The 24,221-nt window shown below is 55.0% G+C and overlaps 1 protein-coding gene across 3 annotated transcripts; it reads left to right on the top strand.

Annotated features, from left to right (window-relative positions):
- Positions 1 to 4,210: 4,210 nt before the first annotated feature.
- Positions 4,211 to 23,717, top strand: STAT5A (signal transducer and activator of transcription 5A). Of its 3 annotated transcripts, XR_013961182.1 has the most exons (20): positions 4,230 to 4,368; positions 5,152 to 5,289; positions 5,609 to 5,765; positions 6,902 to 6,991; positions 9,598 to 9,772; positions 14,237 to 14,367; positions 14,581 to 14,732; positions 15,213 to 15,368; positions 15,763 to 15,942; positions 17,258 to 17,345; positions 17,444 to 17,566; positions 17,960 to 18,052; positions 18,534 to 18,740; positions 19,296 to 19,390; positions 19,485 to 19,615; positions 20,068 to 20,223; positions 20,906 to 20,957; positions 21,251 to 21,355; positions 22,358 to 22,978; positions 23,109 to 23,717. XR_013961182.1 is itself a non-coding variant. In XM_080679708.1 (19 exons), the coding sequence occupies exons 2-19, from the start codon at positions 5,162 to 5,164 to the stop codon at positions 22,518 to 22,520; spliced, it is 2,382 nt and encodes a 793-aa protein (XP_080535834.1). In that variant the 5' UTR covers positions 4,211 to 4,368; positions 5,152 to 5,161; the 3' UTR covers positions 22,521 to 23,717. The 3 variants fall into 3 exon arrangements, 2 of the variants coding, with proteins under 2 accessions (XP_080535834.1, XP_080535833.1); XM_080679708.1 differs by having other exon boundaries at positions 4,211 to 4,368; positions 22,358 to 23,717; XM_080679707.1 differs by having other exon boundaries at positions 20,891 to 20,957; positions 22,358 to 23,717.
- The last annotated feature ends 504 nt before the right edge of the window (positions 23,718 to 24,221 follow it).

The following is a 24,221-nucleotide window of genomic DNA, read 5'->3' as shown; positions in this document are numbered from 1 at the left end:
GTGTTCTCTTGGTGACTTCACTGTAAATTGACTTCCATGAAGAGTGGTAGAGGAAAGGGGACAGTGGCAGGAAGGGGGAACAGGCTTCTCCCAGGACCCAGCAGCTCCTTCCCCTGCCCCAAATTCACACAAAATTCCTCACCCAGTCCAAGGGGACATCTTCTCTCTGTGGGTGTGTGCTGGGCTTGGGGGAAGGCGAGAAAGGTTCTACTGTCAAGACCCTTCCCACAGGGCCAGGCAACTTGGATCCAGCCCTGCATTCCCTGGCCAGACAGCTGTGGACAGGCCTCTTTCCTGAACTAATGAACCAGAATGGGGGCAGATTTCTACAGGGGGGTGCCAGGGTGAGGAGACTCGGGAGAGGCAGGGACATTGATCTTGGGGGTATCAGTATACGCTGAGGATGGGCCTGTGGCCGCCTTCCAGTCACCTTGGGGGTGGGAGTGGAGTGGAGGGGGACAGTGCTGGGGAGGTAAGGTGGGGGTGAAACAGGACCTTTAGGAGCCCAAGGGCTTCAGCTCTCCCCACTCTGCTGAGCACAGAGATCCTCCCTGGACCACCTCCAGCTTGCTTGGGAAGGCTCTTCACCTCCACCCCACCTCCCCTCTGGCTCTTGCACAACAGGAACTCTCCTTGAAGAAGGGACTTGCAGCAGAGGAAACAAAGGCATCTCTGTACCATGCCCTCCGCCCCCTCCCAGGGATGGTTAGGTCAAGGTGACCTCTATCTGTTCTTCCCAGGGTAGGGGCATCAGCAGGGCCTTCTCTGCTAACCTGGTCTCCAAGGACAGGGCAGCAAGGGGACTTGGGAAAATTCTTTCCTTCCTTCATAAACTCATACCAACATACAGTCATCTGCCTCATTCCACAAAGCAGGGCCCGGACTGACTTGGAGATGGGCATGCCACAGGCAGCGCCACGGAACAATTATGGGCTAGCCCAGTCCTAGGGGACATCTTCTCTCTGTGGGTGTGTGCTGGGCTTGGGGGAAGGCGAGAAAGGTTCTTCTGTCGAGACCCTTCCCACAGGGCCAGACAACTTGGATCCTGGGGCCAGCCCTGCATTCCCTGGCCAGACAGCTGTGGACAGGCCTCTTTCCTAAACTAATCCAAGGGGATGCTTCTGGCTGTGCCTGTCCTCAAGGTTATTGCAAGGATGAGTTGAGTTGAGGTGTGCAAACATGTTTGCACACAACTGTACCATGATTCATTCCAGGATGTGTGCATACTGTGCTAACTACAGACTAGGCCAGGAATCGTTATTATTCCTAATAAAATATGGTCAGTCTTCTTTGAAGGACTGTATTTCCATAAGATGTTTCTTTCATCATATTATTTTTATATGTAACATATATTTTAATCCTTCCTCACTCCCCATGTAATGGTGTGACTTGGAATTGGGGATGAGGGGCAGTTAGGGAAGGCCATCCTGGGACCCCAGCTCAGTCCGCACCCTAGGCCAGTGGTTCTCAACCTTCCTAAAGCCGCGACCCTTTAATACAGTTCCTCATGTTGTGGTGACCCCCAACTATAAAATTATTTTCGTTGCTACTTCATAACTGTAATTTTGCTACTGTTATGAATCGTAATGTAAATATTTGTGTTTTCTGATGGCCTTAGGCGACCCTGCTAGCGGTTCTCAACCTGTGGGTCGCGACATTAGAAAGGTTGAGAACCACTGCCCTAGGCAGTCTCTGTTCTTCCTGAACCCCATCCCCTAGGCCTCAGTTTTTCTCCTCTATAGTCTGGGCCTCTAAAACCACCAGGGTGCTTTGTGGTAAGAAATAGCAGAGACCAAACCAGGGGACTGAAAGCAAAAAGAAACCCCAAATTTGACATTTCTGGGTAGTTGTGTTATCCGGAGGCATGACCACAGTCACCTCTGCCCCCAACCCAACTCTGACACCCTTTCCTCTTCCACTCCCTTGGGTGGCCTTTGCCCATCCTGGGAAAGCTCCAAAGCTCCTCCCCTTCCCACTGTATCTCTAAGGGAGAACAGAGGCACAAAGAAATGAGAGAAACCCAGACAGAGTCAACTGGGGAACGAGAGAGACCCAGAGAGAGAGAATCAAAAGGAGAAGAATGAAAAAGCAGAGCCTCACCGTCTGGGAGAGCCAGAATGCACCCCGGGACACAAAGTGAGGAGAGGCACAGGGGGGGCTCTGAGGGCACGGAGGCATGTCCTTTTAGGCTCGCCCCTCCAGTTTTGTTCACTGGCACCTCAATGCTTCCTCTTTAGGACCCAGGACTGCCCAACCCCTAACCAAGCCCAGCCCAATCCAGCCAGATGTTCTGTGGGTGGGTGGAGCTGCCAGCTAGCGCAGCAGGCCCCTGTAGGCCCTGGGGAGGAGGCTGGAGAGGTGGCTGCCTGGAAGTGGGCAGGCAGGGCTCCCACTCTGGAGCCAGCACCTCCATATCACCCTCTCCAGATGCCCAGATGTGGGTACATCACAAGGGTGGTCCTCTGCCCTCCAGATACGACTCAGAGGACTCGGAAGTCCAGGAATCTGCTCCCACCGACTGACTTGCCCACCTGCTCAGAGTGAGAGGCTGGGGGGCACAGGTGCCAAGTTGGGCCCACCCTCTCCCGGTGGCAATGGGTTTGGATCTGCCACTGACAGGCTGCGTGACACTGGCCAAGTCACTTCCCCTCTCCAGCCTCTGTTTCCCCATTTGTAAAATCATCTTTATGGTTGTTTCCAGCTCTGGCACTTGACCCTCATTGCAGGTGCCCTCCCCCCCTGCCCCCAGCTCTGTGCATCTGAGCCTCCTCTGCCAGATGCACTGCATGGAGTGGGGGAAGAAGGGAGGGGGGCCTGGGCTTCCTCCTCCCCAGGGCTCCCGGGTGGAGCATCTAAAGAGCAAGGTTCCCTCAATCCTCTGGGAACCCCCTCAACAGTTTTCAATTCCTTTCCTCGTGGTCCTGCCAACTAAGACTGCGACCACACATGGAAGTGTGTGTGTGGGTCCCGGACATTCCAGCTCCTGCAGCTTTTAACTTCAGGTTTTCTCTGAAGTAACAAGAATGAGGGAGGGGAGGTGGCGAGGGGCACGAAGGTGGGAAAGTGGAAGGGGGGAGAGAATGGAAAAGGGCAGGCCTACCAAGGCATGAGGGAGGGGTGGTGGGAGAGAATGATCCCCGCCCCCCCCCTCGAAGTCTTGGCTCGGCGGGCCCTGAGGGCAGCCAGCCTGGCCCCTACCTTGGTGCTGCCAATACCAGCTGCCAGGCAGAAGGAGGCCTAGAGGAGAGGGAAACTGGGCAAAGGGGATGGAAGGCTTCCAGTCCAGCCTTGCCCAACTCTCCTGGCCCCTCAGGGGGCTCTCAGGGAGGGGCTGTGACCCAGGCAAGGCCTAGGAAGGGTGTTCCCTGCTCTGGCAAGGCCTACAGGCAGTCCTGAGCCTCGAGGATTCAAGAGAGCCCTCTCTGGACCTTTCTGAAGGTAGGAACAGCCTCAGATCTGACTGGGCTCGGGTGAGGGAAGGGGCAGGGTCATTTATGGACCATAGTTTGCCAACTAGGCCATGTGCCCACTGTGTCACGCTGGGGAAGCCCCTTCCCCTCTCTGGACTTCCATTTCTTGTCTGCAAAATCTCGGGGGGGGGGGGAGCGGGGGGTTCCAAACATGACTGCCAAGGTTCTTTTTCAACTGCAGAGGGTGAGTGCGCGGTAGTGGGAGTAGTGGGAGGAGGGGAGGAGGGGCTGGCGTGAGCTGGCTTCTCTGGAATCCCCAGTCTTTCCCCTCCCAAGGGCTTTGCCTCTGAAGTCACAAAAGCCGTGTCCCCAACCCACATAAACACACGCACACACATTTACATTTTTAATCTACTTGAAAGATTACAAATGCCAGAGCTGAAAGGCCTCTCCAGACAGTCCAACCCTTTTCTTCCTCCCTTTTTACGGATGAGGAAACTGAGGCCCGGGTTTGGGATTTCCAGAGCCCGGGATTTCCCAGCCCTCCCACCCCCTTTCCTGCGCCACTCCTGCGCCCCTGGCTCGCCACGGTCCGAGGCCGCAGGCGAGGGCAGACTGGGACTCCCAGGGGACCCCGCCGTCGGGGCAGCCCCCACGCGCGGCGCCGCCCAGCCTCACCGCGCGGGACCCGGACCGCGGCCGCCGCTGCGCACTCGCGGGGGAGCCAGCCACCGAGGGCGGGGGCGGGGAGGGAGCGACAGCGGCTGGGAGGGGTGTTGGCGAGAGCTCGCGCGCTGTGTATGGTCTATCGGAGGCAGCTGACCTTTGAGGAGGAAATCGCTGCTCTCTGCTCCTTCCTGTAGTAACAGCCGCCGCCGCAGCCACCAGGAGCCCGGGCCGGGAGCGAGAGCCGCGGGCCCAGAGCCGGCCCCGCCGCCGGACGGCTCGGTGCCGCCAGGTGGGTGGCCGGGCAGCGCGTCCCGGGCGGCGCGCGCGGAGAGGGGACACTTGACTCCCGTCCTGGCCCCGCGCCCAGAGACCCGAAGCCCGACGGCCGGGCGGGGTGCAGGGAAAAGTCCCCGCGCCCGAGAGGGAGTTTAGGCTCGGCTCGGACGGGGGGCGCAGAGAGAGGGGAGGCGCCGCGGGTGGGCGCCGTCCTCGCACGCAGTGGGCAGGGGGCGCTGTCGGGCTGGGCAGTGGGAGAGGGACCAGGGGCGCAGCTGCTCGGGCGCCACCGAAGAGAGGGAGCGTCTGTCTCCCCAACCCTCTTTTAACAGCTCTAGCCACGTGCCCGCGGGGACCCCGCCGTCCAGGGGACGCCTTCGGTAGCGTAGCTCTGGGCTGGAATACCCCTCCTTCCCAGAAACTGGTACCCAGGGTCCGAGGCAGGGTAGGGGGATTCTTGCAGAGGTCCGTGGGCCACCGCGGCCAAGTTTCTCTTTCAGTTTTTCGCGGTCCCCCCATCTGGGGAAGCCCCGGTGGGGCGAGGGGAGAGGAAGAGGAGGAGGGCACCTGACTTTCGAGGGCCCCTCCCCAAGCCTCCGCGGGTTCCTCGTAGAGGGCAGGGCGGCCTTCCCCTCCTCACCATCTTTCTTCCCGCACAGGAAAGCATGTCTGTGGGAGGGAGGGGCCTGGCCTGACGGACCGCGGTCCGGGCACGGGTGGGCATGGCAGGGCCAGGGGCAGGCCCAGCCCTCGCTCCTGCCCGGCAGGCGCCTCCTCAGCCATCTGCTCGCCCCAGGTGAACGGCCATGGCGGGCTGGATCCAGGCCCAGCAGCTGCAGGGGGATGCGCTGCGCCAGATGCAGGTGTTGTACGGGCAGCACTTTCCCATCGAGGTCCGCCACTACCTAGCTCAGTGGATCGAGAGCCAACCCTGGTAGGTGCCCCGGCTTCCTGCCAGGCCCCTCGGCCTTTAGGTCTCCACCGTGCGGGTGGGTGGGTGGGTGTGATTCTGGTCCTGTCTGTTCCTTTCTGTGAGGAAGGGGCCATGTTCCATGTTCGTGGGAAAGGGGAGCCCGGGAAGGGAGAGGGGATGTTTCTAGAGACTCTGCTGCCCCGGGCGCTGCCAGGAACAAGGCTTGTGGGCGCTGGAGCACTCTTAGTCAGGAGCCTGGGGTTTCCACGTCCAGCTGGGTGCCTGGCTTCCTTGCCAAGGAGGCACCACAGAAGGCTTCTCTACCCTGCCGTGCCCCAAGGGATGCCATTGATCCAGAAAATACCCAGGACCAAGCCCAGGCCACCCAGCTCCTGAACGGCCTGGTGCAGGAGCTGCAGAAGAAGGCAGAGCACCAAGTGGGGGAAGATGGGTTCTTGCTGAAGATCAAGCTGGGGCACTACGCCACGCAGCTCCAGGTGGGTGTGAGCTCTGGGTCGTCTGCAGGGAGGCAGTGTCTGCCTTCTAGTTCCAGCGTCAGAACCCCTGGGTTTTTCCTGGCCTGGACACTCACTGACTCACCGTGTGACCTTGACCTTATCGGCAACTTTTCCGTGCTTCGATTTCCCCCACCCCCTCTTTCTAAATCAGACCTCTTGGATCCCTTTAGCATATTACAAAGCGAGAGGTGGGGCGTGCTTGTCCCCAAGAGGAGGAGGATGGGTGAAACGGCCTTCTGGACAGATCAAGCAGAAGGGATGGAGGTAGACTGAGTCAGGATTCCTTTATAGGAAAAAGGAGGAGTGACAGATTCTAGAAATGAGGGAGTGAGCCAACCAGACATCCCTCTTGGGGCTCTTCTAAAGGTGGGAGAGCTCTGGAAGTGGGGCAGGAGAAGAGCAGAGTTGTCAGATAAAAGAGCCTTGAATTAGGGTTGAGATGGAACATGTAGCTTCTCCTTCACTTGGGGGGAGGGGGGAGGATAGGGGAGAGAGGAAGTTTTAGTGGGAGCAGGAAAGGCGTGTGGGTAGTAATCATAGGCAGGCATTTATTGGAACTCACTAGTATTTCTTAGAGAACCACTTTTAAATATAAGCAGCAGGGTGCCAGGGAAATAAAACGCCCCTCCCAGAAGAACGAGGAAGCAGGGGAAACCTGGGGTAAAGAGGGAAGCAGAATAGGAACCCAGAGCTGGAGGACGGTGGAAAGTTCCTTGACCTTGACATTAGGTGCTCTGAGTTTTGAGTCATCTGCTCACTCATTTGCTTCACTCTGTATAAGTACTTAACCTCGCTAAGCATCAGTTTTCTCATCTTTGAAATGGGGATAATCATTTCTGCTATGTCATAGGGTTTCATGGATATGAAAGTCATAGGAGATGACAGGTTGGAAGTGCTTTATAAACTGTGGGTTTCTAATGCGCTGCAAACCAAATGAAGATCTGGGAGGGGAAATCAAGTCAAGGAGAGAGAGAGGTGTCTGGTGACAGTTCCGGAGACTTCTCGGGGGAAAGCTGAGGCAAGGACTGGAGGAGAGGAAGGTGTGGGCATGGCACTGCGACAGGCATGGTAGACACAGAGGATGGCCACTGGTAGCTGCTCTTGGATTCTTTCAGAACACGTATGACCGCTGCCCCATGGAGCTGGTCCGCTGTATCCGGCACATTCTGTACAATGAGCAGAGGCTGGTCCGAGAAGCCAACAATGTGAGTGTCCCCTGGGTGTGGGGAGAGAGGAGTTGGGAAGTCTTTTCTCTGCAGACACAACTGTGACTTATAAATATGGGCATGAGAGAACACCAGAGAAATAAGAGACACGAGCAAGTGTGAGGAACAATATTATTTGCAGGTGTGACCCCCTGGCTTCAGTCCCTGGCTCCACCACTTCCTAGCTGTGTAACTTGAACAAGTTACTTCACTTCTCTGAGCCTATGTTTCCTCAATTATAAGTACGGATGGTGATAGTACCTACCTTGCAGGATTATTGTGAGCATTAAATGTGATACTATGTGGGCCAGGGACAGACAAACAGACCAATGAAACAGAAGAGGAAGCCCTAAATACACACACACACACACACACACACACACACACACAGCTGGAAACTCAGTCTATGTCAGAAATGGCATTACAAATCACCAGGGAAAAGATTTGTCATTCAATAAATGGGCCAGGGCCAAATAAGAAACATTCTCTGGGATGGTTTGTGAGGAGAAATGGAGCCAAGGGCTGTGTCAGAAAAATGAACACAGTCAAGCTCAGAGAAGTGAGGCCCAGAGAGGCAGAATAGGGACTCATTCCCCAAGTTCTGGAGTCATAAAGGCATTGAACATCTGCTTGGACAATGGTACAAATGTTATACTATCTGCAGTAAAGTAAAATGAATTTCATAAAATAATATCACACAGGGAAAGTGCCGGGAGCACAGGTCATATTTATTATCTATTTGTTGTTGTGAACACTGATTTCAGGAATTTGGCAGTTCATTCAGTAAACATGTATTGAGGTCCTGCGGTGTCATCTGGCCCTGGGCTAGGCCTGGAGAAACAGATAAAGACCTGGTTGTCACCTGGGAGTTCCGGGTGATGATTGATTCTCTAGTGGTGAACTGAGGGCTAAGGAGGCATATGTGGGAAAAGTACCCAGCTCAAACTGGGGCAGGCGACAGGGGGCATGTCCTGAGGAAGGAGAGGTCTGAACTGCAGTGGAGAAAGCAGGAGGGAGGAGGTGGGAAGAGATTTTAGTCAAAAGTAGCAACAGTATTTGTGAGGGCAGGAAGGCAGGAGCCATCTTATCATATTTGAGGACTTGCAAATAGTCATTGCAACTGGGGAGAAGGAAGCCAAGTGGGGAGTCCTGATGGGTAAAGCCAGAGAGGAAGCAGAAGCCAGAGGGTCTTCCAGGACACCCTTGGGTCCCTTGGCTATAAGCGTACAAATGAATTAGGGTCCAATTAAGAACTAACTACATGTCTACGATGCAGGCATTGTCGTGGTTGGAGAGGGGAGCTCAGGGGATGGGAATCATTCTTTCTCCTAGCCATGAAGCTGTTCTTGGACACCTTTGATGTTCTAGGCCTTGGGGATTTGGTGATGCACAAGACAGACCAGGTCTTAGCACTTAGAAGGCTCACATCCTAGTGCAGGGAAGCAGAAAGGAGCGATGGTTGAGCGTCAACTTATGAACCAGGAGGTCACAGTTCGATTCCCGGTCAGGGCACATGCCCAGGGTTGTGGGCTTGATCCCCAGTAGGGGGTGTGCAGGAGGCAGCCAATCAATGATTCTTTCTCATTGTTGATGGTTTCATCTCTCTCTCTCTCCCTTCCTCTCTGAAATCAATAAAAATATTTTTTAAAAAAAGGAAAGGAAGAAGTAAACCCAAGAACTAGACACTCTCAGATAAGGGTGGTGCTGTTTTGAATTGGCCCTTCAGAGAAGGTCACTCTGAAAAGGTACCAGTTGAAGTGCCAGCCTTGGGAAGATTTGGTGCCAGAATGTTCCAGAGTGATGGAACAAAAAGTGCAAAGGCCCTGAGGCAGCGACGTGCTGTGTGTTTAAGGGACAGAAAGTAGCTGTTGTGGGAGCCGAGGCTGGCAGGGGCTATCAGCCAGGGCAGTGGAGGATGTGGGAAGGAGTTTGGCATTTATTCTGAGAACAGGTCATTGGAAAGGCCCTGAAGACTTGGTTGAGAAGAAGATCAGACCAGGTCACTTAAATGTCTGGATCCACAAAGCCCTTGTTGATGCCTCCCCTGTAACTTCACTTTGGGGTCGTTAGGACACCACCTGTGAGAGGTTTACCTGATTCCCTCTCCCCTCAGTCACAAATAGGTCTTGAGTGAGGACAATGTTCACCTAGCGGCTAGCTCCTAGACCTAGCCTGTTCCCCACTCTGTCCCCAGCACCTAGCATAGCCCATGGCATCGGGTCAGTGAAAGAATGTGGAATGAGGGGTCATCATCATTAGCAGGAAAACCCAGGTAACTCTTGGGATGTGTTGAGTTCTAGTCTCTTCAAAGAGAATTTAGAAGAGACCATGTTTGGGATACTCTGGTGGAGGCCAGAACTGCAATAGAAGTTTCTGCTATGCTTTATGAAGATTCCATAGTCTGCCAGTTCACATGTTTCTCCTCCTTCTTTGTCCCCTCCACCCTAGTTCTGACAAATGACTATCCTTCTGGCTCAAATTGCCCTTCCTTTTTACTCTAGATTCAGAGTTTGGGGTCTGTAGTATTGACATTCCCCAAAGCCCGAGGTTTTCTCCCATCCTCACTGCCCAGCTCACTGCGGCCTGCATTTCTGATATGTCCCCAGGGTGCCTCTCCTGTTGGGATGCTGGTTGATGCCATGTCCCAGAAACACCTTCAGATCAACCAGACATTTGAAGAGCTAAGACTGGTCACGCAGGACACCGAGAACGAACTGAAGAAGCTGCAGCAGACTCAAGAGTACTTCATCATCCAGTATCAAGAGAACCTGAGGATCCAAGGTGAGGCCGCTGCAGCGTGGGTGGTGTATGTCGTGAGGATGGGGGTGAGGACCACTTTGTGAGCTCCTGCAGGGATGGGATGAGGTCGTGTCTATTTCCTGGGAACCTTCCCCAAAGCCTGGGAGGAGTAATGGCTCCAGGTGATGTGGGCCAGGCTCTGGGCTAAGCCTTGCTGTGGGCCAGGCTCTGGGCTAAGCCTTTTGCATGCATGACTCAATTCAACCTGTACAACACACAGTTGTAGGATGTAGGTAGTTGCATTATCTCTGTTTTGCAGATGGTAAAACTGAGGTTCAAAGAGAACAAGTAACTTGGCCTGAGTTGCTTATAAATTGCAGGGAGGGGTCATTAAATCACTGTACTTTATTAACCAATATTGTCCCCCTAATTGTAGGTATTCAGTGAATATCTCAATGAATGAATAAATGACTGAATATGGGCAAAGTGTTCCCCAGTCAGAGGGAGCATTGAGGTTGAGAGTTCCCAGATTGGACGAGGCTGGGGAGAGGTGGAACTCCAGGAATGCCCCTTCTTTAGTCTTCCTTAGAGGAGATGGAACTGGAAGGAGGAGGTGACAGTGGACAATTCTCCTGTCTCCCAGAGCTGTCCCACCCCATCCTAGTGAGAACAGGAGCTGTCAAGCTATCTTTTCCTTTGCTCTTCTTGTTCTGGCTTCTTCAGGTAGAACTTTAGGTGATTGATTTTAGACCTTTCTTCTTTCCTAGTATATGTATTCAGTCATAAACTTCCCGCGAAGCAGTGTTTCAGCTGCCTCTCCTGATTTTGAATATGCTGTATATTCATTTCATTCAGTTTGAAGTATTTTCTAATTTCTCTTCTAATTCTTTTGTACATGCATTTAGAAGTATATTGTTTAATGTCCAAATATTTTTTCTAGATGTCATATCATTATTGATTTCATTTTCATTTCATCATTGAATTTCATTGTTGTCAGAGAACATGCTCTGTATGATCTCAGTTCTTTTAAATTTATTGAGAGTTGTTTTATGGCCCAGCATATGTTCAGTCTTGGTGAGTGTATCCTGTGGACTTGAAAAGAATGTATTTTCTGCTGTGTTTCATTAAAAAGCAGCAAATAATAAGTTCCATAATGTTAACAAATATAACAATTCTTATTTTAAAAAAATATTTAAATGTATGTTATAAATATATAATATATATTATGCACATTGTATATAATATAGCTATATTTATGTAACATATTTATATATTATATAAACATTATAAATATTTAAATATATATTCAGTATATATTTATTATGTTAACATAATAAAATTGTATCAAAAAAAGCAAAATAAAAAAACAAACATCTATATTTTCCAAAACAAAATTTAGTGAGTAGAGTTAATGCATTGCTATATGTTTTTACACATCTCTTCACTGTTAGGGAGGTAGCTGGATCTTGCTTTCAGTCTGTTGTAATATCACATATCTTGCAGCCTCTTGAAAATGCCGCTGTATAATTATAAGAGACTAAAAGAGAAAAAGGCAAAATCTTATGACTTTTGAAAACAGTTTTGGCTTTGTGGAACTCCTATAAAGGGCTTGGGAACCCTCCAGGCATCCCTGGCCCACACTTAGAGAACCATGGATCTATGTCTTCCTTTTTTTTTTTTTTTAATATGTTTTTATTGATTTCAGAGAGTAAGGAAGAGGGAGAGAGAGATAGAAACATCAATGATAAGAGAGAATCATTGATTGGCTGCCTCCTGCACGCCTCCCGCTGGGGATTGAGCCCGCAACCCAGGCATGTGCCCTTGACCAGAATCGAACCTGGGACCCTTCAGTCCCCAGGCTGACACTCTATCCACCGAGCCAAACCGGCCAGGGATGGATCTATGTCTTTATTTATTTTTCTGCCTAATAGTTCTATCAGATGCTGGAAGAGAGGTATCAAAATCTCCTATTGTATTGTGGAATTGTGTACTTCCCCAATTATTTCTGTAAATATTTCCTTTATGTATTTTGAAGCTTTGTTAGTAGATTCACATACATTTATGATAATGATCTATCTGATTGACACTTTAATAATTATGAAATATCTTTCTCGATCTCTGGTAATACCCTTTGTCTTGAAGTCTACTTTATCAGAAATTAACGTAACTTCTCAAGCCTTCCTGTTCTATATTGGCACAGCACATCTTTTCCATGCTTTAAAAAATGTTTACCTGTAGACAGCATATAGCTGTCTTGCATTTGTATTTATTCTGACAACCATTGCTTTTAGTCAAGGTGTTTAGTCCAATAATATTTACTGTAACATTTAATACAGTGATATTGAGGTCTATATTTCAGTATTTATTTTCAGTTTTGTTCTTATCAGTTTTCGTTTCTCTATTTTTCCTTTTATTATTATTTAACTTTTCTTAGGATTCTCTTTTCATTTGCTTCGTTAAGCTTTCCTCCTAACCCTGCCCTGTCAGTGTTTTCTGCACCCCGAGGCCAGCACATTGCCTGAATCACAGGAGGTGTTGGGTAAATGTCGGTGGGATGAGTCTAGCAAATCTTCCTCCATCTGCTTCCATACCTGACCGACCCCAGAGAAAAGACAGCCCCCTTCCTAGGTGAGGGAACAGGGTGGCCACGCTATTAGTTCTATCCCAGGCCGTGGACTGGTTACCACATCGATGATCCTCTCCTTGGGTTTTCTGTTTCCTATGTTTGGGTTTGGGTTTGGATTCTGGTTTGGATTTGTACCCATCATGCAATGTCAGTTCAGTCTCACTTATCAAGTTCACCATCAGAAACACAGACTATTGATCTGTTGTGCAGGGAAGGCTCAGTTCCCTCCAGTGGAGCAGACAATTGCCCCACATCTCCTGGCGTCCTTCCCAGAAACGTCTGCAAATTGCCAGGAGAAACTAACTGGGCCACTCGCATAGGGAGGCTGGACCAGGTGTTGGGGACACCACCACCTACCGCCCTGTGGTGGCAGGACTCCTGAGGCGGCCCCCAGGCGACGCTGCCGTGTTCCCTGCTGGACGATGCTCTTCCTGCTCAGGCCCCTGCAGTGAGATGGGAGCCATGTCTCCGAATTCCCTCCCCGTTCTGGGCTCTTCCTGGCTGTCTAGAGTTGCTTTGGTCCGTCCCAGCCTGTGTGACCTTGGGGCAGGGCCTAGGTCAATGTGACATGGCCCTCAGAGGCCTGCCAGGAGCTTGACCAAGACATGCTGATGCTCACATCTCCTTGACTCAGCCCGAGGAAGGACACTGGGGAGTTCAAAATGGCTATTGGCTGCGCATAATCACCCCAGAATTTAGGATAGTGGTTCCCTTGGTGGGGGATGGGATTGCAAGCTGTGGAGGTGGGCAGGTGGCTTTAATTGGGAAATGTTTGATTTCTTAAGCTGGGTTATGAAGTCACAGGTGTTTTTATGTGATTCTTTCTACCTTCTCTATGTCGAAAGTATTTCATAACTGATATTTTAAAGAGGGTAATTATGCCTCCCTGACTCCCTATTCCTGCCATTGCTGAGCTTCCTAACGCTAATATGAAGAGAGCTGCCTCCTTTTCCTGAGAGGAGAGAGAGAGAACACTGAGCATTTGCCTTCTTGGGATGCCCTGGCTGTTGGGTGCACCAGAGGATGCTCAACCAACTGAGCCACTGCAGGAGGCGCGAATCTTGCTGCATTTGTGTAGGCCCCTCCCTCCCTCTCTTCTTTCTTCTCCATCTTCTCTCTCTTCTCTTCCTGTTGGTCAGCTGAGCTCACCGTGACCCAACCTGGACAAACGTGCTGGGCGCCTTCCTGCGCAGAGAAACCCCTCTCCCCGAGGAGAGGCAGCTGCGCCCCGGGAGGCAGGCGGCACAGGCGAGGAGCAGGGCCTTCCCTGGCGAGGCCCAGGCCCTGCGTGTGAGGGCGGGGCTGAGAGCTGCTGGTCCCCGTCACCCTTCAGTCCTGTCCTGTAGCCCATTGAGCAACAAGGACTAACTCTCACCAAGAGCTTCCCCGTGCCAGGCAGCTTCCTGAGCATTTTCCATATCAGCGCTTTTAATCCCCAAGCAACCGGCTGAGGCAGGGAGCAGGCTTCCCCGTCTGCACACAGGGAGACTGAGGCACAGGAGAGAGAAGGGATTCCCCCGAGTCCACCCCGCTAGCAAATGGCCAGGCCGAGTCAGACGAGGCAGGGTGGCGCCAAGCTGGACCCCGATGTGGCGTGAGGAAGGCTGGGCCCCCAGCTGTGTGGGCTAGGGTGGTAGGATCCTCCTCAGCTGTACCCACGAGCTTCTGTCTCCTAGTCTCTAGAGGGGAGCTCAGAGTTGGGGGGCCAGGGAGTGAAGCTGGCTCATCTCTGGGGCCCTTGGCTGCCAGATCCCTGACTTGCCGTTGGTCAGACACGTCACCCGGAGGGTCTTGTCTGCGGGACAAGTGAGTGTGGTTTCTCGGGGTTTCCTGTTTGAAGCTGGGGGATCATGGCCATGGGTGTCCTGTCCCTCCTCCAGCTCAGTTTGCCCAGCTGGCCCAGCTGAACCCGCAGGAGCGTCTGAGCCGGGAGTCAGCCCTGCAGCAGAAGCAGGTGTCTCTGGAGGCCTGGCTGCAGCGCGAGGCCCAGATGCTACAGCAATACCGCGTGGTGAGTGGGGTGTGCGTCCCTCTCTTCCAGGCGTGGGGGTCCACATCCTGAGCTGTCGGGGACCCGAGAGAGGGATCGGCCAGGATCCCGGCGGGCAGGAGGCCTGTGGGGGCCTGTGAGGCAGAGCAGGTCGGGGGAGGGAGGCCCTGCCTCCTGAGCGAGGCCCTGCAGGGTTGCTCCCTGGAAGCCAGAGGGCCTGCTCCCCTCCCTCAGGAGCTGGCCGAGAAGCACCAGAAGACCCTGCAGCTGCTGCGGAAGCAGCAGACCATCATCCTGGATGACGAGCTGATCCAGTGGAAGCGGCGGCAGCAGCTGGCCGGGAATGGGGGGCCCCCTGAGGGCAGCCTGGACGTGCTGCAGTCCTGGTAATGGGGGCGGGGGGCCGGGGCCAGCAGGGAGGGGGGGCAGGGGCTCAGGGTGGTCTACCGGCTGCTTATTCTGCTCCGTGTTTCCATGTGCAGCCGCTCGCTCCATCCCGTGACGGGTCTTACTTCACCCGTGGTCTGGTCCCCACACAGACTTTGGTGCCCGCAGTCATGCCCCTCCCTGGGAAGGGAGTCACTGTGCGGGGGTGGGGCAGGGCCAGGTGCTCTCGCCTGATGCTCGCTGGTTGGGTACAAATCAGGGTCACGCCTCCTGCGTGTCTCTGTGTTTCTGGAAGTCAGGGCAGCCCCTGTCCTGCTCTGCTCAGTGGACAGGAGTGGGCGCTGAGGTGTAAAGCCTTCCTGGGTGAGGGTGGGGCTGGGTCTTGGGGGGCTCACCCCAGCCTGGGAGGCTCTTCACCTGTGGCCTGGGGAAGGGGTGAAGCCCTTACCCTTTCCTTTGGCCCCGCGGCTGGTGTGCAGGTGTGAGAAGTTGGCTGAGATCATCTGGCAGAACCGGCAGCAGATCCGCAGAGCTGAGCACCTCTGCCAGCAGCTGCCCATCCCTGGCCCAGTGGAGGAGATGTTGGCGGAGGTCAATGCCACCATCACAGACATCATCTCAGCCCTGGTGACCAGGTGACTGCTGCCTCTCGGCCGCGCCCAGCCCCGCATGTGGTTGGCATGGGGGAGGCAGGGAGTGCTTTGCAGATGGGGGGCGGGCTCTCACTTGAATCCTTGTCTCTCTGCTCACACCCTTTCCCTTCTGTCCCCAGTCGCCGTTGACCTTTCCCAGTTTCTCTTGTGAGCGCTACCTGGGCTGCCCTTGCTTCCTGCAGCCCGTGCCAGCTGCCAAGTTCATTTCCCTGCCTCCCCTCCCGCTGTCCCCTCGACTCTCGGTGGCCTCCCTGGGAACAGGGTGTCGGCCACGTGCCCTTCCTCTGCCTGCTGAGCCCTGTGTGAGGCATCCTCCCCACCCGGGGGACCAGAGCCCTGTCCCCTGAGGCAGCATCTCGTCCCTTGGGTCCCGCAGCACGTTCATCATCGAGAAGCAGCCCCCTCAGGTCCTGAAGACCCAGACCAAGTTTGCAGCCACCGTGCGCCTGCTGGTGGGGGGGAAGCTGAATGTGCACATGAACCCCCCCCAGGTGAAGGCCACCATCATCAGCGAGCAGCAGGCCAAGTCGCTGCTCAAGAACGAGAACACCCGCAAGTACGTGCCTCCTTCCTCATTGGTGCCTGACTCCAAGCTCAGTCTGGGGCCTGCCTCTGTCCTACACTTGGAGGCCTGGTGATGGGACCGCGTGGCCTCCCTCTCTGGAGTATTTTGTCCTGGTGTTGCAGACACCGTCCAGTGTCTCTCCTGTCCATTCTGTCTGTCCTGGTGTTCACTTTGCTCCTCCTAAACAGAGGCCTTCCCCAGTCCCTGCTGTGCCCAGCACATAGTAGGTCAACAAGGATTGCACTGCTGGGGTGTTCTAGGATCTGTGCTAAGGACTGGGACACGGTATAATCCAAACAGAACTTGATTGTGCTTGACTAGAAGAGTAGGCAGCAGGCATGATTACTGCTGAGTGACAAGGGAGACGTGTGGAAGTGGGTCATGATGTAGGTGGAGCAGGGACACTTCGTCTCAGGCTGCAGGATGAATGGGAGGCAGCTAGTGAAGGAGCCTGGAGAGGGCAGAGGACATGAGCCTTGTCCGGAAGGTGCATGTGCCGACAGGGAACCCAGGGCCGGGGTCCCGGGGTCGGGGCAGGCCACTCATAAAGGGTGCAGAGCATGAGTGAATGAGGAGTGGATGTGAGAAGTGGGAGACTTGGTTATGTGGACTGAGTGCCTATCATGTGATCTGGGCATAGGGTGAGGAAGAAGGCCAAGAGGTTCTCACTTTCTTAGCTCTTACGTTTTGGCTGGGGAGGGAGGCAGTCCCGTGCTTTTGAAAATAAGGCAGTGTTAAAGTGATACACCATAGGAAGAAAATTAGGACGGAGTGGTATCCTGGCATCTGGATAGACGTATCAACACCACATGGGTGGTTGAGGAAGGCCTTTCTGAGAAGATATTTGAATCGAGACCTGAATGAGAAGGTCAAGAATGTTTGGGGCGACAGGAAGAGTGAGTGCAGGAGTCCTGAGGTTGGCCCACGCTTGCATGTTCAGCACACAGACGAGGCAGCATGGCTTGCTTATTCTGAATAAGGGAAGAGGACCCCAATGAGGCCAGAGAGGAGGGCAGGAGGTGACCATGGGGATACTTGTAGGCTGTGGTCATGATTTTAAGTTCACTAGAAGCGGACGGGCCTCACATCAGTCTTGATGCCCAAGGTATTTTGCACCTAATGATAGAGACCCAGACCCCACCCTTGAAAGACTGTTGGGCACTGTCAGGTGGATGAGTAAGTAAGGCCGAGACCCACCGAAGAACGTTCTCAGGGGGTGGGGCAGAGGCTGTGGGCCCCGGTCAGCAGCAGGGCCATGTTCCTGGCTGGGGCCTGAGTGGAGACGGGGCTCCCCTCTCTTCCACAGCGAGTGCAGTGGCGAGATCTTGAACAACTGCTGCGTCATGGAGTATCACCAAGCCACTGGCACCCTCAGTGCCCATTTCAGGAACATGGTGAGGACAGGGCCTGGCTCTGGGAGGGAAGGTTTGCCCAGAGCTCGGTCCCTGTAACCAGCTCCTGTCTCCCTGCCCCCCTCCGGCCCTACCTACAGTCACTGAAGAGGATCAAGCGTGCTGACCGGCGAGGCGCGGAGTCCGTGACGGAGGAGAAGTTCACAGTCCTGTTTGAGTCTCAGTTCAGTGTGGGCAGCAATGAGCTTGTGTTCCAGGTGAAGGTGAGGGCACGCACTCCCATCGCCCGCAGGTCACCCAGGAAAGCGAAGGGACCTGCCCGCGGCCACCGGGCTGGTTTGGGAAAGACAGAGAGCTCCGAATCTGCTCGCACCGGGTCTCGGGCGAGTTGCCCTGTGATGCTATCAGAAAGCCTGCTTTCACTCTGCTGGTGCCGCTTTGCGAGGTTGTGTTATAATCCGGCACCAGCCCACAGAACTCAGGCAGTGGGCCAAGGAGAAAGATGTTGTGTTTTGTGTGTGTTTGTTTTTGCTTTGGTTTTGACGGGAGGGGCTTGTGGTTGGGACCGTGGGGAAGCCATGAGGGTGGGGAGTCTTGCCCAAGCCGAGGGCGAGAGGGTGGTCGTATGCCCTCAACTCTCCTTCTTTTGACCCTAGACCCTGTCCCTTCCTGTGGTTGTCATTGTTCACGGCAGCCAGGACCACAACGCCACGGCCACCGTGCTGTGGGACAACGCCTTTGCCGAGCCCGTGAGTCCCCTGGGACCCCGTCTCCTGAGCCTAGGATCTTCCAGGGTCATTCTCAATCCCTCAGGGCCCTGCTGAGTGGTCCTCCCCCACCCCTGGACCAGCTCGAGTGAGGAGGGGGGAGAGGGGCAGCTGGTGTGAGAGCCCTGCCCTTGGCATGCCCTCGGGCTGTGTCCAGGCTCCCGGCTTAGGATTAGGGTCTCCCAGGTCCGTGAGCTTGGCCTTTGGGATCTGGCCCCTGATCTTCCTTAGGCTTGTGGTTTGGGTCACTGATCTCTGTCCTCAGTCCCCTGGTCTGGTCTCTGTCTTGCACACCCGCCTTCTGCCCCTGCCACCCCGCCTTGCTTTCCCTTGTGTTTGTCTCCTTTTCTGGGTCTTTCTCAGTCCCCTCTGTCTCTAGGTACCTATATATCTGTGTGTCTGTGTTAGCGTGTGAATATTTCCTACTCCCTCAATCCGGCCCCCCTCCTTCTCTCCCCCTCAGGGCAGGGTGCCCTTTGCCGTGCCTGACAAAGTGCTGTGGCCGCAGCTGTGTGAAGCGCTCAACATGAAATTCAAGGCCGAAGTGCAGAGCAACCGGGGCCTGACCAAGGAGAACCTCGTGTTCCTGGCGCAGAAGCTGTTCAACAGCAGCAGCAGCCACCTCGAGGACTACAACAGCATGTCTGTGTCCTGGTCCCAGTTCAACAGGGTGAGGGCCGCCGCCGGCTGCCAGCCTGGGCCCACCTGGGCCCTGCACCCCTCCCCCACCTCAGGGACAGGGTTCTGCCTGAGGTCAGTGCCCCAACCTCTGCCACAAGCAGGAGAGATGGAGGGGGCTGGTACCCCAAGGAACGCAGTCAGCTGTGACAGCCAGAGCAGGACCACAGAAAGGAGCCTGGAGCTGAGAGTCAGGGTCCTTGGGTTCTAGTCCTCGCCTTGTGAACTATTTTGCCAGGCCCCTTCCCTGCTCTGGGCCTCAGTTTCCCCATCTGGGAATGAAGGGGTTGGGCAGAAATGGCTGTTGTACATCCACCCCCCGCCCCATGGGGTTGTCGTGGGCCTCTGGGTCTCAGACCAGAGGCGAGTTGACTCTCCAGTTCCCTAGCAGAGGGGCTGGGGACTGTGTCCGTTTATGGACAGCCGGAGGGTGGGACAAGTAGGGTGAGGGATTGGGAGAGGGTCTGGATGAGGACAAGATGGTTTCCTGGGCCACCTGTGACGACAGGGCCCCCGCGCTGACTTGGGGTTTCCTGGGGGTTCTCAGGAGAACTTGCCGGGCTGGAACTATACCTTCTGGCAGTGGTTTGACGGGGTCATGGAGGTGCTGAAGAAGCATCACAAGCCCCATTGGAATGACGGGTGAGGAATGGCGGGCAGGGGGGTTGGGAGGGCACGGGCTCAGGGGACAGTGGCTGCTGGCCCAGCAGTGACCCTGTATGTTCCGTGCACCCAGGGCCATCCTAGGTTTTGTGAATAAGCAGCAGGCCCACGACCTGCTCATCAACAAGCCCGACGGGACCTTCTTATTGCGCTTTAGCGACTCAGAAATCGGGGGCATCACCATTGCCTGGAAGTTTGACTCGCGTGAGTGCCCTCTTTTGGCCACACACCCGCCCCAAGTTCCCTGCGCCCCCTTCTCCATCGGGCCTGCATCCTCAGAAGGTACCTGGTGGGAAAGATAGGAACCGAGCTCCGAGCCTGGGAGGAAACACATTCCCTTTCTATCATTTCCCATTTTGGAGAGCCTAAAATCCTGGCCCCTACGGCTCCGGGATTGCCGGGTGAGTCCTTCAGCAGTTCCATGGCCTCCCTTCTCTGCCCTGACCTGGCCTTGTCGGTATCTACTCGCCCGGTTTGCTGGGTAGGATGTTCCCACGGACGTTTCCTTGCTCTGTGCCAGGGAGCTCAGGGATGGGGTTGCAGTGGGGACTAGTAAGAGACCGGGTGTCTCCGCAGGCTTACCCTAAACCCCACAACCCCGGGCCTCCTCCTGACGGTGGCAGCGGGTTGTGGGAACGAGCTTGTCCTTTTCACAGCTGACCGCAACCTGTGGAACCTGAAGCCGTTCACCACGCGGGATTTCTCCATCCGGTCCCTGGCCGACCGGCTGGGCGACCTGAACTATCTCATCTACGTGTTTCCCGACCGGCCCAAGGATGAGGTCTTCTCCAAGTACTACACGCCTGTGCTCGGTGCGTCCTGCCTCGTCCTCCCCAGCCCTCCTCAGCCCAAGGACACACGCTCAGGCGAGGCAGTGGGGACTCCCCAAGAAGAGCCCTGTGGGCTTTGGTCACGGGATGGTGCAAAGCATGTGGAGAGGATGTCAGGGCTCGCAAGTGAGGAGAGGGAAGGCGAAACCACGGAGTCTGCTCTCTTCTCTGCAAAGGGAAAAGCTGGTAGACTCTCACTTCTGCCCTTGGAAGAGGAGGCTACAGTGTTGGGGAGGAGCCAGGATGATTCAAACCCACAGATAACGCACTTCTTCACCCACCATCCCTGCTCCCCGCCCTTAATACTGCTCCCAGGCGCAGGGCAGGAGCACAGTGGACAGGTTTTTCCTCTTCAGCTGGTCCCCAGCCCTTTGGCTGCATTTGCTCCTTGGTGTTGATTCTGTTTCCTTGGCAGTGGTAGGGGTGGGGAGAGAGAAGGCAAAGGGCCAGAAAAGGAAGCCCGAGCAGGGATGAGATTAAAGGCCGACTCTGGGTAGCCCTCTGGCTGGTCCGTCAGCAGGTGTTCATTTGGGGTCTGTGGGAAATCTCATCCTGGCTGAGGCCCCCAGCAACGGGGATAAGAGGCGGACTCCATGGGGTGGGTTGCCGCCCTCTGGCAAGCTCCCAGAAACTTTGGTTCTCATCACAGTTCCCCCCTCGGCAGCTAAAGCAGTGGACGGATACGTGAAGCCACAGATCAAGCAAGTGGTTCCTGAGTAAGTGTCCGGGGTCCAGCTCTGGTCTCCTGCTGCCTCTGTTCTCCCCCTGCTGTCCTCACCCCTCACCACCACCCCGCATCCGTCCAAGGGCCCAGTGTTCCCTTCCCCCTAACACCTGGCTCAGCCCTGGGGAGGGAACTGGGCTTGGTCACCATGGGCCAGCGCCCAGGGCCCCCCTCCTGCACTTTGTCCTTCTACACCTGAGAGAGATGTAAAGATGCCCCCTGAGCCCCTCCAGTGTCAGCGGCTGCCCTGAGGCCGCTGAGGCTCTGCTCTGCTTCCTCCTCCAGGTTTGTGACATCTGCAGACTCTGCTGGGGGCAGTGCCACCTACATGGACCAGGCCCCCTCCCCGGCTGTGTGTCCCCAGGCTCATTACAACATATACCCACAGAAGTAGGTTGTGTTCTTACAGGGCTTCACGGGGGGCAGGGAATGGGCACTTGGCCTTGGGCTGGACCCCCGGAGGGCTGTGTGCCAAGGAATCCAGAGCTCCTCCAGGTCTGAGACCACCCAGCCCAGGCCAAGCTCTGGCATGTGCCCAGGTGCAGGGAGGGTGAGATCAACCAGTAACAAGCACAGTGCATTCTGGGACTACACATAGCAGGGTCCTTGCTCTGGTGCTGACTAGCTGTGTGACCTTGGGAAAATGACTGAGCCTCTCTGATGCTCAGTTTTCTCATCTGTAAAATGGAAGCAAGAATACCTGCCTCGGGGGAGTGGGGTCAGGAATAATGAGAGAGTGTGGGTGAAGCATTTAGCACAGGTGAGACTTCACACAGGACAGCTATGAAGCGGGTGGTCGTTCTTAGGAGCTGGGTGGGAGCAGGGTATCATTGCCCCTCTCTGGGGTTCCACGGTGGAGAAGTCATTCTCTTCTGAGTTGTGGATGGTCTGGGCTGGATGTCTGGTTGACTGGGAGGCTCAAACCGTAGTGGGACCCCCACAGGCTTGGGGGGTCGCCAGCCAGGTGGCCCCGAGCAAGGTCCCGGACATGGTCGAGCCTCATTTCCTCCTCTGTAAAGCTGAGTAAATGCCTACCTTACAGGTGGCTGGAAGGATTGGAGTAACGTGGTTACAAGGCCCAGGTCCTCGTAGGTGCTCAGTGGATGGTGCCTAGGATGTAATGGAATAGCGTCGCAGGTGGGCAGAGCTCACTGGGTCAGCCACCTCCTTTGACAGCCGAGGACAGGGAGAGGAAAATGAATCCTCTGCTCCCACTTAGTGAGGCAGTGAGAGATGAGACTGGCCAGCCACCCAAAGAGCCAGTGACTACATCTTGGGGTGCAGGAGTCTAGCCAGAGCTGGTCTGAGTGGGGAGCAAGCTGGGGACTGCCCCCAAGAGCTTGAGGCAGTGAGACCAGCCAGCTCCCTCTGACATCCCCCTCTCTCCACCAGTCCTGACCCCGTCCTTGACCAGGATGGAGAATTTGACCTTGACGAGACCATGGATGTAACCCGGCACGTGGAGGAACTCCTACGCCGCCCGATTGACAGTCTGGACCCCCGCCTGTCCCCACCTACCGGGCTCTTCAGCTCTGCCAGAGGCTCGCTATCCTGAATGTGTGAATCCCACACTTCTTGGAAATAACACCCATGCGAAGGGTTCATACTAATTGTGATTTTCGTGTTGCTGTGCATATTGGTGCCCTTTCAGGCAGCGCATGTACGCGTGCATACGTGTGTGTATATTTGTGCCCACCTCGCCTTCGCAGTCCTAGGTGTGTGGCTGCCGCTGCGGCAGCCGCCGTTTCCTCCAGACCAAGGTATTCCAAGAGCCCCAGGGCCTGTCTCTGCGGCGGGAGAGACAGAGCTGCTTCCGTGGCGCCAGGTACTCAGCGCAGGAAGCCTCCTCCTGCCGGGGCCTCTGTCTGCTCAGCAGCTATTTGTATGAAACTGTTCAAGGAGGGGAATAGAGACAGGCAGCATCTCTAAGCTTTACTCCTGACTTAGAAGCTTTGCCTCCCAAGTGTGTATGTGCGCGCATATTTGTGCATCTGCTCTCATGCACGCGTGTTGGTCTATTGCTTCTGACCCATTTCTGCTGTTGGAGTTCAATATTTTCTACTTTATCGGATGAACATGGACTCCAGACTTTTTGTGAACTGAGAACTTATTATCTAGGTCGCGGCCAAGTCCCTAACAGCAGAAATGGGTCATTTGACTCAGGCCCGCCAAAGCTGCTCTGAGTGTGTAATTTCTTGGCCTCCCATCCAGAGCGTGATGCCATGGCCAACACTCCCGCTCCTTCTCACCCAACATCCCCTCCCCTCCATCTGGCCCCGCCTCCTTTCCTTGCCTCTGTTGCTTATAGGAGAGGTAGGAGAGGGGAAGACAGGTGTAGGACCTGGTGTGAACAGGGGACCCAGGACTTGTAGGGCTGACCCCCTCCGATCCTGGAAATAACCTGCATGGAATGGCAGCAGCAAATCAGCCGCCTGCTGCACGCCTGTGGGATCTGGAGTGAGGGGTGAAAGCCGATCCCTGCTTCCAAGCTGCTGGGAGGCGGAACCTGGAAGAGGCCTCATCACAGTTGCATAACCCGCTGCGGTGGGAGATGGCCTGGCTCACAACCTCGCTGGCTCCGCCCTCCGAGGCTATCTGGCCTGCAGCCAAGGGCAGCTGACAGTGGGATAGCGGGAGCCCCAGGTTGAAACCTCTCTGAAGGCAGAGGGGGGTGAGAAGAGGGAGTCTTTTGTACTTTGTACATAGGCCACACATTTGTGAAAAGTGTTTTGGAATAAAGTATTTTTTTTTTTCATAAAACTGCTGGTGTGGCTCCTGGTTGGGGAGTCCTGAGAGCTGGTGGCGTTTCGCTCCTTAGCTTGTGTTTTAAGGGTGCCGACCCCCTTGGAACACTATCAGTGCTTCTCACAAGACTAAAGAGCTAAGCCTCGAGGTCTTGGAAAAGGATGGGGCAGGAATTACTGGGGGAAGGGACGCGAGGAGCAGGAAGAAGTGTGGCTGCCGCTGTGAGCAATCCTGAAGCTGGCAGCTGAGGGCCAGGGCCACAATGACTCTCAACCCTTCTGAGGCCAGGGTCACAGGAGAGCCTCCCAACCGTCCCTCTTCCCAGAGACCAGCAGATGGCACCATTCCACTGCCACCGTGTCTCAAATGGTCGGCTTGCGACCAGGAGGAAGCTGGTCAGAGCAGAAGGGGAGTCTCCCCAAGGTCCAGGGGCTGTCACTGGGGCCCCCGGGGGAAGGAGGGAGCAAAGGCCTGCTGACGAGATTTCTTCAGAGCTCAAAGGAGGGAAGGG

This window comes from Plecotus auritus (genome assembly GCF_963455305.1).
Source record: "Plecotus auritus genome assembly, chromosome: 7".
Lineage (NCBI taxonomy): Eukaryota > Metazoa > Chordata > Mammalia > Chiroptera > Vespertilionidae > Plecotus > Plecotus auritus.
The sequence above is the reverse complement of the archived record's forward strand: the minus strand, read 5'-3'. Positions and strand labels throughout refer to the sequence as shown.